Source organism: Morone saxatilis, unplaced genomic scaffold (genome assembly GCF_004916995.1).
Source record: "Morone saxatilis isolate NCDOM2014 unplaced genomic scaffold, NCSU_SB_2.0 Contig19, whole genome shotgun sequence".
Taxonomy (NCBI): domain Eukaryota; kingdom Metazoa; phylum Chordata; class Actinopteri; family Moronidae; genus Morone; species Morone saxatilis.
Window position 1 is genome coordinate 17,737,655 of NW_023339751.1, and position 13,584 is coordinate 17,751,238.

Genomic DNA, 13,584 nt, shown 5'->3' on the forward strand with positions numbered 1-13,584 from the left:
CCACCATGCAGCTCAGTGCCCAGTTGCCATTTTTGTACCGACTGTTGTGTTGTGTTCTCTGTAATATCCGTAGCAAAGGCGGCCAATGTGCTGCAGTCCAGACTGCTGGGTGACAGGAATCAGTGGACCAGTGCTGTAAGGACATGGAGCCGCCTGCAGGGGGAGCTGGCAGGCAGGAGGAGTACTGTCGAGGCAACAAGCACTGCTGTGGGAGTGACAAGGAAGAGGGAGGAGGGGAGAAGGAGTGAAGCACAGAAGGAAGAGGAAGAGAAGTGCGATTTGGAGTCTAGAAAAAGTGCAGGGGAGCAGAGGGAGGAGAGTGGGAACGGGAGGCTGAGAAGTGGCGAGCAAAATGAGGCCCAGACGCTGGAAAAGAAGAGAAAGAGGGATGATGGTGATGAAGAGGAGGAGGAAAGGAGGGGTGCAGCTTGGAACTTTACTAGTGAGACGAATGAAGAGAAAGAGAAGACATCTGAGAGACAAAGGGGGAGAGAGGGAGAAGAGGAGAGGGTAATGTTGGAGTTTAGCAGCTGTGGAAAAAATGGTAAACACAGAGATTTGAATGGCCGAGCCCCCGCAGCACCACAGGACCGCTGTGTGGACAGCAGCAGCCGGAGGACGGATGACACGGCAAAGGGTGTTGCTGTAGAAAGGGTTGAAAATGGTAACAAGATAATTCTTTCTTTTTTTTTTCCGTTTTTATTTCAACTTGAATAACATTAACTTTTAAGGTCAACATCTTTCCATCTCTGTTTTTATCGCGTCTTTATTTCCGTCAGAGCCGCCTTCTGTCCCAGTCTCTTTCAGGATCAGCTGCAAGTGTACTGGATCTCTGTCCCGATACTTCAGCCCACAGGTAGTGGAAGTTAAAATGCACATGACAAATCAATGCAAAAATAAAGGTTAGGAATTAAGAAAAGACAAAACATTTGATCTTCTTCTGATAATGTTGGTAATGCTACACATTATTAGACTTAATGCAAAAATACATCTCATCAATTTGTTGACACTGTGTCTCTTTGTGGACCTGTTTTTTATATTGTATGTTTGCATGTTGTATCTGATATAGGAGGTGGGCAAAGTGATTGGAGCAGGTCTGAGCAGACTGCTGGGCTGGAAGGCCGACCTGAGGAATCCACAGCTGGAAGTAAACCTTTTTACTAAATATGTGGATTTATTCCCAGACAGCTTCATCTTTATGGGCATGACTGCTCATATCATAAGTAAATACTCCCACCTTGGATAATGATGTTGCCTGTCCTTTCAAATTGAGCATCATTATTTATTTGCTCTTTTCTGCAGGTACATGTTTATTTGAGTGATGATCACTGCCTGCTGGGGATTCCACTAACCAGGTTAGTGACAGAGACACTTTCTCTACATTTAACACTTATTAATAATGACTTTAGTTAACTTTATAAACAGTAATAAGTTATTGGTCTCCTGTCTGTTTCCTTCAGGTTACCTCTGGCTAACCGCAGCTACATTAAAACCACAGGACTGAGGTCTACTGTAGCCTGGGCTATGGCCTCATTGGCTCAGATACAGGTATGAACCAACACAGGTGCTGGCTGATGGCTGCTGTAGTCTTCATCTTATGCGGAAACTACTTTATTACGTGTACACTTTTGTTTATGTATGCAAATCAGAAGGCAAACAAGGTGCTTTGTTTTGTATTTGTTTTAAAGAGGCGTTCTGCCATTTAGAGTGTTTGTTTATTTCAAAAACGTAAGGCAGGTTTAGACTTGCTCATTTAAAGCTGTCCTCCTTTTCAAACTTTCAGCATGTTTGTTGTCTGTGCTGAAGCATTTGCACTCCGGTCAGTCTGTGATGTTACTGTTGCCCTTCAGTGACCGTATGTGGTTGACCAACTGTATGTACTGTATGTTATCTCCTGTTTCCCAGCCAGGCTTCTGTGTGGTTGACCCAATGTGTGGGGTGGGAACCATCTTAATAGAGGCAGCACAGGAACACAAGGTCAGGACAGAAAGAGTCTGAAAGAAGTCTAAAAAGCAAACTTTTGCAATGTTTTGGAATTGGACAAAACATATGGTTCTGTCCTGGTACACATGAATACACATTTTACACCCCTTCATATTAATGTAAAGAATATTGTTCAGACATGCACTAGTACAGTAATGTTGTAATACGTTCTAGTCACATTTAATGCATTTTTAATAATTATTTTTGTTCAGATTAAATAATATATAATAATAATATATACTGTAGTGCAATTGGAACACTATAATCTTGTATATCACTCTCTATGGGGTCTTCAGGCTGCCTGTTTCCTGGGTATGGACATTAATGATGGACAGCTGCAAAAGGCCAATGAGAATGTAGAGTTTGCAGAGCTGGGAAACAGGATACACCTGCTGAAAGCTTCATCTATGGGTAGGAAACCTGCACAACATCATCACTGGAATAATGTTAAATATATGTCATTAAACCTTTTACATTTTTGGCATTAAGCTAACTACAGTGGGTGCCTCAGTAAAAATCATTTCTGGGTTGTGTTGTAAAGTTGCACCATAGTAAATGGTCAAAAGGTCAAAGGCCAGTGTTTTAAAAATAGATGCTGAAAATATTGCTGTGTCATTTACAGATATTTTGATAAATGTACACTTTTGAAATACAGTCGCTTAGAAAAATATGTCATTACTGTCTTGGAGAAAGTAATCGTGATTCTCACTACTGAATTAATGTCGAGGTTTTAGAAATGTGACCTTTATTTAGTTCACTGGGGATCCAAAGCTGCATGTCTTGGATGGGAATCAGTGAGTGGGAGGTGAGTGTGGAGCCTGCTGTCACGTATTAAATTACCTCTTGGCTTGTCCGTCCCTCTCTGTGTCTGCAGTGCTGCCTCTGCCCAGCGCCAGTGTAGATGCTGTAGTCTGTGACCTGCCATTTGGAAGGAAGTTTGGCACCAAAACAAACATGGCTGCCAACCTGCCACTCATCCTCACTGAGATGGAGAGGTTTGTTCCTCTGTGTTCCTTTCCATTGTTACTTAGAGAATTGTTCGGTGAATCAGAAAATGTTTTTAGTTTTTCTCTTTGTGTTTGTTTGTGGGTGTTCATGTAGTGTGCAGAGTTCTGAGCCTCTGAGACAAGTTGCACATCAGAATAGATCATAAACTGTATAAAATGTAGATATTATATTTTGTCCTGTTATTGTGAAAGTTAAACTCCTTTTAATTTTTTTAAGTTTCAGCACAGAACTGTAATTAATTTAAATGTTTGTCTAGGGTCCTGTGTATTGGTGGCACCCTGGTTCTTCTTCTGAGTCCTCAGTTATCCTGTCTGCTGAAAAAACTCCTGGCACAGAAAGACACTGGACCAGCGTCTAACCTAGAAACAAAGTCTCAAACTGGGACACAAGACTGCCCCTCTCCTTCTCTATCTTCCACAAAGCAGCAGACATTCCAGATCAACCAGGGAGTCGATTCCCCACCTACCCAGAAAACAGACCCTCAGTCTGGGCTCCAACGCAGTCTGCCTCCCCTTCTCTCCTCCCTGAAGCACCAGAGAACTCTTAGAGTCAGCCTAGGCTTGATAGATGGACTTATCCATAAATATGTAAAGATGGACACTTGATCAGTGTTGAAATGAAAAATATGTAGTTATGTTGAAATGCCACACTTAAATAAAACAACTTTTTTCTTTATCTGCTTGTTTCTCTGCTGTTTTTAATTGCACACAATATATATTTATTATATATATTTTACTTTTTTAAAACAATGGTAAATTCTGAGTTGTGTGCGCTTTCAAAGTCATGTGAACTGTGGATTGTAAATGTTGCCATTCCAGGGTTAAATCCTTTATCCATCTTCTTATCCTACATTTACTTTACATTGAAACTACTTAACTGTAATTTAAAGAACCTGTCTCATATTGTGCTTTTAAATGATTAGCCTGGACTTATTCTTATGGAGTTATGTTCTTCATAGTTCTCAAAACTGTGCAAACTCCCTACCATGACTGAAGATGTAAATCTTTTAAAACGGCTGACAAATATATAGTTTCAGTTAATGGGTTTAGCTTGGCACTGTAGTTTTAAGTAAATGTTACTCAAACAGGAGAAAATAGTGTGTTTCAGCTTCTAATATATGTTTTGCGCTCTTGACAGTCTATGTGAGACTCAAAATAAACTACAGTTCCCATGTTCTTGCTAAAGAAGGAATATGTCCCCCCAGTTCAACTGTGTGGCTCTTAGACCTTTTTCACAGCAGCCAGATACTAATTACATTTCTGTTGCATTCAGGTCAAACACAGTCAGGGTGCAGGTTGGCTTACTGAAAAAACTCTGCTACAATATACTGAACGGAACCTTAATTACTATCATTGGTAACACTTGTGTTTAACCTACTATTTCATGTCGAACTGACTGCTGTGAAAAAGGTCTGTGGCACAGATGAATAAGCTCTATCGGGATTTTGCCTAACAGATGATATTTAGTAAATGAATGGCTGTATGAATGACACTAAGAAACGTGGAATAAAACTAACCTTATCCTATGAGTGGACTGAGATGGCAACTATAAAGTTGTCTGTAATGGGAGTTTTGTTCTGCCTGTAACACATAGACCCCATAGGCTGAATCACAATGTTGCCATCTGCCACAGTTTAGCCCTGCTTAGCCCAGTTTTACTCTGAGAGGCCAGACAAGGCCACACAGGGCTTAGTTTTTTAATTATTTTCCCGTTAGATATAAACTTCCTGTGTTTTTGCTGCCTTTGCAGAATTGAAAAATGGCTTCATCTCCAGTGTATAGATCCAACGGTGCTGGAAGTGAAATCAGTATGGCTTCAAATGAGGTGTACAGTGCTTTTCTCTGGCCTTTATTAAATTGTACCTGCACAAACATTACTCATGTGACTTATTTGTCCTTTTTTCCAGTTTATTGTAGTGTTATAACCACACTCATCTCTTGAAACGAGTCGCAGTCGTATTAAATTCAACTGCTCCATCTCCCTGATCAGACTCTATGGAGAGGGTACGCCATGATGTCCATTGCGCATGCTCAATGCGCAGTGGAAGCCATGTTGGAGCTACATTGGATTCGGGCTGGGATTTTCTGACGCCGTATGTTTTTCTTAAAATATCTGTTTTCATACATTGTTGGGGTTCGTCCACCGTGCGCGATCGGCGCCGTACTCGGCAGTGGAAATGATGAACTCCAGTGTCGACCTGTCCCGGCGGAATCCGCAGGAGGATTTCGAGCTGATCCAGAGGATAGGAAGCGGCACATACGGAGATGTGTACAAGGTAAAACTGCAGTGAGGGAAGCAAATTGCAGAGTTCCATTATCGGACAAACATTGGTTACACGTTCGTATTTTTCATGTTGTCATAACAGCAGAAACCCGACCGTGTAGCCACCACTGGCTCCTTTTATGAAATGCGTATCTGTTTTCGTGTTAATGTTCACTGATGCAGCACTTAATCTGCTACTCATGCACCCAGTTCCATTGTCGGACACACAGCCAAAGGCTGGTCTTCGCTTATGTCTTTAGGCTGTTATTGTTTTGGCCTTTCTCCGCCACTTTATGGACATCCGGGTTAACGTTAAAGAAATGGCTCTTTTGAGTCGTTACAATGCTCGGATGGCGAGAAAACATCAATGAGCACAGCGACCGTCAACGCTGACTGGAAACCTCCGGTCGGAGCTCGGGCGCAGAAATATCATTTAGTCGAGCTTAGAAATCAAATTGACTTCGTACTTAAGTGTGAGTCGTTACAAAGATTTAATATATATGACCTGCTTGTTTACACGCCGTAGACAGTGGTCTCAGTGTAAAATACTGCGGTGAGTTGCTACCGTGAATATAAAAGGACGAATGATTGAGTTGTGTCCGATAATAGACGTTTAGCCGCTAGCTGTCCGAGAACGGACGCAGTAAACCTGATAGCACGTAGAAGCTAACCAGGCTTTTAGCAGTTCCGTGGGAACAATGTGACAAAATAACAACAAGTAGTTTTTTGCTAGCTGCACGGGAACACGAACCGAACCAGAGGCGAGCGAAGAGGTTCACCGTGAGCGGGAATATCACACAGCTTTCACTGAATCGGTTAAAACTGTCTCCGTTTCTCCGTGACAGAGACTGACAGCTGGAGGTCCACTTTGGCTAAAGCGCGCAGGACTGAGCAAGCTACAACAACAACCACCATAATATCAGCAGCCCTTGTCCTTTTTATGATTCACTTTTGAACACCAGTAAGAAGTAGCCACCGTTATTGAGGCGCTGGGTGTTTATTTCTCTGTAGACTGTGTGGTTTTCCGCGTTATAGCTGTTTATCTGTGCTCCTACTCTTCACCAAGGGCCTGTGCTGGGAGCAGACAGCCCGCATCCAAAAGGAAAAGAAGTTCCTGAATTACAACCCAACTCCACCACAACACAACACCGTGTTTATTACATGCTATAGAACAAGTGCAGTCATAATCCTGTAACACAATGTGGTAGAATACAACGAAGAAACACAGCCAGGATGCCACATGTCATGCAGAATTTATGCCTTTTTTGAGCATTACTGGTTACATAAAGATGAGACTGTAACCAGTAATGCTGCAGGACATAAAAATACTGTAAATCCAGCAGCACAGACATGAGTAAAGTCCCTCTAGGATACTGCATTCACACCATATACGATTGAGAGTACCGCAGAGTTCAAGACGAGCACACTTGTATGAAAAACAAGTTCAGAGCTCTTACTGGCGTCTCATTCTGGATGTTTGTGGAGACGTTTTGGTGTATCAGCCTCACCAGTTTTTTTTTTTTATTTGCACATCAGCTCTTATGTCAGTTAGGTTAGGCAAGTTTACCATCCACACTGTTTACCTCTGTAGTTGTTTGTGTTGCGGTCACTCTGTTGAGGAATTTAATTTCCCCGCTGTGTGAGGGAGAGGCTTTTGGCAGACTGGAGATTCATTAAGCACTTTAATAGGACTAGATGATGTTTGGTTAACCTCTAGGCCCTTAGTGGTAATTACAGGAATATTAATGTATCCTAAAAAGAGACAAGAGACATTTCCAATCTTTCTGGACGCATAGTTGCCATTAAGTACATTCTCAAACCTATTGTCATCATTTCTTCCCTTTTTTGTGTTTTTCATATTGTATCTGCAGCTGTAGCTGCGGCTAATCTTGTTTCTAATTTAGGTTCAGTATCTTGCCTTGTTGCGGGCACATAGAGTAGGTCTGACACGATCTCTCCAGCAGGTCAGAGCTAACTCGCCTGCTATAGACCTGTTACAAACTGTGTACAGCTCATTAATGTGCACTAATGTAGATAATTGTAAGGAGCAAAAACCTTTCATCTATTTCACAAAATCACAGCAGGATCACAAGAACTCTTCAGTTTCGCTGACAGCGCATCCTTTCGCAGAGCTTATAGACAATACAGTTATTATGTAGCCGACGGGGGTTTTGCTGAGAGACACTTGGGGGGGCTCAAACCTGGAACCTCTGGATTAAAGGATGTGCTTCTAAGCGGCAGGGCAACTTGGTAAACCTCATTGATGCCTATATTTGGTTCTAGCGCTGTGTGAAAATCTGTGGCTTGGATAGGAATGTTTGAGCAGGAAACAAAGTGTGAACTCAGCTAGCTTGTTTTCGCCTCTGTTTGTAGTCCTGCCTCTTGTCTGTATCAGTCAGAGACTGAAGGAGGATTGGTTGACAGGGAGACGGGCCTCCTGACCACGAGATCACAGGTTCGATCCTCTAAATAAAGGTGCTTGTAGGCTACAGTGAACTGGTATCTTTGATTTGTACAAGAGGGGTTAAACTACCAATATCTTCACAGCACTAATATCAGCGGTTCCCAACCTGGGGGTCGGGACCCCCACTAGGGGTTGCCAAAGCTTCATGGGGGGGTCGTGAGGCCTTATTGATTTTAAGGCGTAGAGAAAACGTAAAAAATATAGACAGTAGGACTTATATCTCAGCAACTGGTTCACTTCTGTTTGGAAAAGTACGTATAAAGTAAAGTAAATTCTAACTATAAATTATGGCCAAGCATCAGAGAGAAGGAAACACAGAATTTATCAAAGAAGAAGCCTCAAACTAATCTTTATTTTACAATCATACATACCAAATGTAGATTATTATTTAAAAAAAACTAACATAATACATACTTGCATAAAAAGAGCGAAAGTTTCCTAAACAGAAAAATAATCCTATATAAAATTCATTCAAATCACTCGTTTTTCACTATTTGGATTCACTGTACAGTTTGGATTATATTATGAAATATCCATAAGATATGGCTGTTAGTCGGGGTCGTTAGTTTACTAAATGATAGAAAAGGGGTCCCTTAAGGAAAAAGGTTGGGAACCACTGATTTAGGTCATTCAGTAGCACCAAAACACTCCATTTAAAGTCAGAGTAATGAAATTCTTTTGTCTCTCCTGTAAGACAGGGTGAGGCAGGTTGACGTTTACAGACAAAAAGGATATACAGCATTTACATAACTAATGTAAACCACAATTTTCAGTTTCTTATTGAGATAATACCGCCTGAGCATCTTTACTCCTCATCGTACGGTAAATAACACCTGCTAAGCATGTTTACACGTGATTTACTGTTCCTAAACACAAATCATTAGCTATGTGTCAATACTGGAAGAAAGCCACCCTACTCCCCTTGTATTGGAGGTGACAGCACTGAGTGATTTCCAATTTTTAGACCTGCATTAGGCTGCTTCTCACTTTTGTAGCTTGAAATGCCCGTGCAAGTCAAAACTTCAGTAAACTGCATCTGACTGGTGTGTGATGCTTTAAAGTGTGTAACATTTAGGAGGATCTGTTGGCAGAAATGGAATATAATATACATAAATACGGTTTCATTAGTGTATAATCACTGGAAAATAATTTTAGCTGTGTGTTTGTCTGTTTGAGGGTGAAGCGAGGGCGTTACAATCCGCAACTGAACCACTAGATGTCACTAAATCCTACATACTGGTTCTTTTAAACTACAGAAACCAGACTGATGTCCCTGAGCCCGGCTCGCTCACTGATGTTACAGATGCAGTTTGTATTGATTTGTCACTTGATGTGGGTGGAGCGGAGGAGCGACAACGCTTTTCTTCTGCCGTCGCGCTTTGTTACTTAGACTGCTTCAAAAAGAGCTCCAATAAATGCCAGTATCCGCTGAATACGTTACTCTACAGCCACAAGAAGTTGCTCTGGGGGTACTGCTGCAGTAGCTGCCCTCACTCTCTGCCCCTCAGAAGGCCAAGTATTTACCAATAGACAGGATGTGATGTAACTTCTGTTGTTCAAATAGGATGACTGGCTGCTTTTCTCAAGGTGACTGTGCTGGTGGCTTCGGATTGAGGAAGTAGAGGCAGATAACAGGCCTTCGGTGGGGATAGAGATCAGTTAATGACAAATCAATTTCAGTAGCAGTGTGTGCTCTAGAAACATCTCAACCGTCTGAGTATTTTTGGACTTTTACGTAAGGGGAAAGCAATGCTACCAGTCTTCCTGTATGCCTGTTCACTTTTGTGGCTTTTTTTTTTTTTTTTAACCAGCGCAGTCAGCCAAATACAAAGCTGAAAATAATCAATATAAATGAAAATAACATGATAAAACGGTACATTTGGCCGTACTGTGGGCAGGATTTCCTCAGTGAATCCCCTAAAACCAAACTGTAATCATACCTATTCCAGATTCAAACAAAGATACTTGCCCAGTAGGCTGGGTTTGACTTTAACTCCTTCATAAAAGTAACACAAGCGTGAGGGCCTTCATCGTGATTTAAGCCATATCATGTGGCTGTCTGTGTCTGCATCCACGCACTTCTGATGTATTTAATATAAGACTGATGTACTTAACAGTGATAAATGCGGTGACTGCAACGACTTCCTCTGTCCGACCTCTGTGTGTGTGTGTGTGTGTGTGTGGGGTACAGCTGGGCAGCCGTGGTCCACAAGAATGCAGGAATCTTCACTTCCTCCATATGTGTGTGTGTTCATGTCCTATTGTTTTACACTAGTAGCCCCACACACACACACACACACTCACAAAACCAGATGATTGTATTGTCACATGCATAGGCACACGTGCACAGATGGCTGTGGAGTCACAATTAAAGCTGCTGGCCCAGAACCATCCTGTTTTTTTTCACTGTTCCTCCAGTTGTTTTGCTCTCTGAGGTGGATATACAGACCTCAGCCCGCATTCACAACAGCCCTCGGTTCCTGAAATCCTCTTTGGCGTCGGATCCAGATCGGAAATTTAGTCCCCATCCTGGCACTCTGCTTTCTGTTCGCCAAGTACAGTTAATGTACTGTGCGGGAATCTGTCTCTGTGCCACTGGTGCAGTGACATATTGATAATATGCGTAGTTACACAGCAGCAGTTCATGACACAGTGTAGTGGCAGGGGACCAAACCAGATGTAACAGTAATAGTCTTCTCAAGTAATTTTACATCCAGGCAGCGTGGTTTAAAGTTTGGTTTCTGTGTTGATGTCGTAAAAGAATATACAGAAAATATATCTTTTGTCTAAAATGTCCGTCTAATATTCTTTACAGAGCCTAATGTGAAATATTTTATAATCATTCCTGTGGATAGACTGTCCCAACTGACCTGTCTACCTCCTGCTCAAAGCACTTAGTGTACTGTATTTTAACTATGTAAACAAGTGGCCAGGCCAATGTGGTTCACATTATCTTGAGCCAAGGCATAACCAGCTATTTAAAGTACAGTTAAACCATGCTAATAAAGTTCAATACAAGATCACGTGGCTTGTATTTGCTCCTCGTTTAAACGATACACAAAATGTCTGCAGTGATTAGTTGTTGTTTTGCAACATGTCCACAGTGCAGGCAGTGAATGGTGTGAGACGTCTCTCGCAGGGTGGGTCAACACAAAAGAAAAAATGGCGCGACAGGTGTCTGTGGGCCTTCCCCCGCTAACACAAGTGTTCACGGCACTTTTCCCACTCAGCAGGTTTTACTGAATTGGTGGAGCTGCTACTGTCACTCACCAGGGTCTCATTTATTACATCTAACATTCATTCCTCTTTTAATCAGACTGCATTTCATTTACGTATTTTAGTATTCATTTTAGTATTAATGACACTTAGTGCTGAGCCGCGACCCGTATGGACCATCTCCAGCTGTATAAGAGTCGTATTTGATTCGCTGCTTTGTTCCCGCTAACGTCCTTCTCTTCATTCAGTCTTGAGCTCTCTCCACCGACGCTGCTCTCTGCCTTTTTAAAGACACACCTTCGAGTGGGTAGCCCTGCTGTAAGGGAGATGCAAATCCCTGCCGTGCTGGGCTGATGCGCATCAAACCAAGTCGAGCCAAACCAGCACATGTGTGGATAATGGCTATAATATGGACATTTTTGATTCTTTTCCATTACTCTGACAAACAGGAGAAAACATAACCCAACATGTCACCATCCTTCAGCTAGCTCTAAAGCATTTCTGCTTGGGGTTTTTGATCACGGTTGGACGTCTTTCTGATGGCTTGATGAGCGATTATAGATTTGGATTTCTGAATTTTTGAGCTGTTTAACGCTCAGTGCCAGGGTGAAGCTCTCTTTCCATTTTCATTCTTTCAAATATTATGTGAATGCAAAAATAAATAAATAAGTCTTTTTGGCCTCTGTGAATATATCACAGTATAAACAAAAAGGCTCCTAAGTAACCAAGAAGGGAATAAGGCTTTGAGGCATGGTGGAGCGCCTCGGTGTTCATACCTCTGCCAGGGTATAACTGCTGAACCGGTTCAGTAAAACCTGGCACCATGTTAGCACAAGTGTCAAACTCTATATTGAGATTGCGTGCTCATGTGATTCAGCTGGTCTAAATAATTGTTTAATACCGGCTGAATGCTTCTTAGGAAACATACACACGAACAATCAATGGTGGCAGGGATGTTTATGATTGTTGTTTTTCTCTGACTCCTCTAAAACTGCCACTTCATACACATACTGTACACGCGCACACGCACACACACACACACACGCATGAGTTTTGGGCGGGTCAGTGTCGCGGTAGTGTGTGGTATGTGACTTCACAGGCTGACACCAAATGTGGATGCCACTGGTTACATAAAATGTAATGTCATCAAACATAATGTGCTTTGTAGCTTTAGTTTTGAGATACCGTCCTCAGCCTCGTTTCAAGAATGTTCCGTAATGACGTGACATAGTTTGGTCAAGATAAGTTCTCAAACTCAGTAAAACCTAATTGGGTAGCAATGTTGTGATTTTGTGCCTCTGGCATCAGTTTCCCAGTTTGCAGTGGAGTGACTTCCTTTCAGCCCAGTTGAGTTGTATTGGAAACAAATACTGTAGTATTGCTGTTGGCAGAGCCCATCACTTGCTTTAAGAAAGAAGGATTTCGATACTAAATGTTGGATTTAATGGCTCCTCTGGGTGGGGGGATTCGCAGTGTATGGAAGATGGCTTTGCGTGTTGCTCTGCTAAATTGAAGTCGCCCTGAGAGGTGTGTGTGTGTGTGTGTGTGTGTGTGCATATATTGGTGTTTTGCTTGAGTGAGTAGCTATTTTGCTGAAAGACAGGTGTTTTAATTAAAAATACTTTATTGCATTCAGCTCTTCGCCTCACCTGTTTCTCTCCTGGGGCCATGTGTTTGTAACAGCTGCAGAGTTGCACCTTCACCACTTTGACAAAAAAAACCAAAACAAACCTAATGAATCATGGTCTTTTTAAACTAAATGCTCATTCAAATTAAATTCTGTTTTTTTGTGTAATAGCCATGTATTGTTGAAACTGTTTGGTCTTGAGCTTTGTCTTAATGTATTTTTACATTTTCCAATGGATTGTGACAGTTGATTAACCAACAGAGAAAGCCGCATTCTTTTATCTGAGGTGAAAAGGTTAAAAGAGTAAAGAGCTTTTTCACATGACAGTAGTAATAAGAAAATTGAGAAGTTAAATGGTGAGTTGAAAACAAGGAAAAAGCCATTGATGCATGGCCTAAACATTGGTTATCTTAAAGGTCAGAGAAGCATGGTTGTGATTGGGAGTTCACCTGTTTGAAACCTCATATCTGTCGGAAAAATCTTGTCTGAGGAACTCAATAACCAACTACTGTTGTAGCTATTGCCCCAGGCCAGCCCTGAGTTACCTGCAGTGGGGCAGTGCAGTTAAGGGTAGCAACCCCCCCATCTATTAGTGAGCTTGTGTGTTCTAATAGGTTTCTAAAATGTCAAGGGACAGATAGATGATGAGATGTGAGCATGAGATTGTAATCGCAACGGAAAGTTCAGCAGGCAAGTTTTCCAAGTTGTCCTGCGTAGTGTGCGACTCCATGAAAGGGGAAGAGGTGATCAAGCGGAGAGAGCCACTAAAGTCCATTTTAAGATTTCTTATAGATTTAGATTTCTTGTTTTCTTTCTATTTTTCCCTTTATTTTTATTTAAGAAACTTAAGGAAAGGATAACACACACACACACACACACACACACAAAACCACTAAATAAAGTATATAAAGCAGCCTGCTATATAAACATGATTCAGTTTAGCATTCTTTGCTTTTTGTACCATTGCACGGTTAGGGTCCTTGTATGTGGACACATACCTGGCCAATGAAAGTGATTCTGATTC

At 41.7% G+C, this 13,584-nt stretch overlaps 2 protein-coding genes across 3 annotated transcripts in view; both read left to right on the plus strand.

Moving 5' to 3' along the window:
- Nucleotides 1-3,666, plus strand: part of thumpd2 (THUMP domain containing 2) — a 4,818-nt gene extending 1,152 nt beyond the window's left edge. The window contains exons 3-11 of one of the 2 annotated variants that reach the window (XM_035664224.1): nt 74-664; nt 780-856; nt 1,070-1,147; nt 1,303-1,355; nt 1,461-1,548; nt 1,906-1,977; nt 2,280-2,394; nt 2,858-2,978; nt 3,248-3,666. In XM_035664224.1, coding sequence (XP_035520117.1) covers nt 74-664; nt 780-856; nt 1,070-1,147; nt 1,303-1,355; nt 1,461-1,548; nt 1,906-1,977; nt 2,280-2,394; nt 2,858-2,978; nt 3,248-3,596 — 1,544 coding nt within the window. In that variant the 3' untranslated portion in view covers nt 3,597-3,666. The remainder of the gene's footprint in view (nt 1-73; nt 665-779; nt 857-1,069; nt 1,148-1,302; nt 1,356-1,460; nt 1,549-1,905; nt 1,978-2,279; nt 2,395-2,857; nt 2,979-3,247) is intronic. The other variant, XM_035664225.1, reaches the window with a different exon arrangement.
- Nucleotides 3,667-5,029: 1,363 nt separating this feature from the next.
- Nucleotides 5,030-13,584, plus strand: part of LOC118329067 (mitogen-activated protein kinase kinase kinase kinase 3-like) — a gene marked incomplete in the record, with an annotated part of 40,721 nt that continues 32,166 nt past the window's right edge. The window contains 1 exon segment of the mRNA XM_035663022.1: nt 5,030-5,266. Within this exon segment, the coding sequence (XP_035518915.1) occupies nt 5,168-5,266 (99 nt within the window).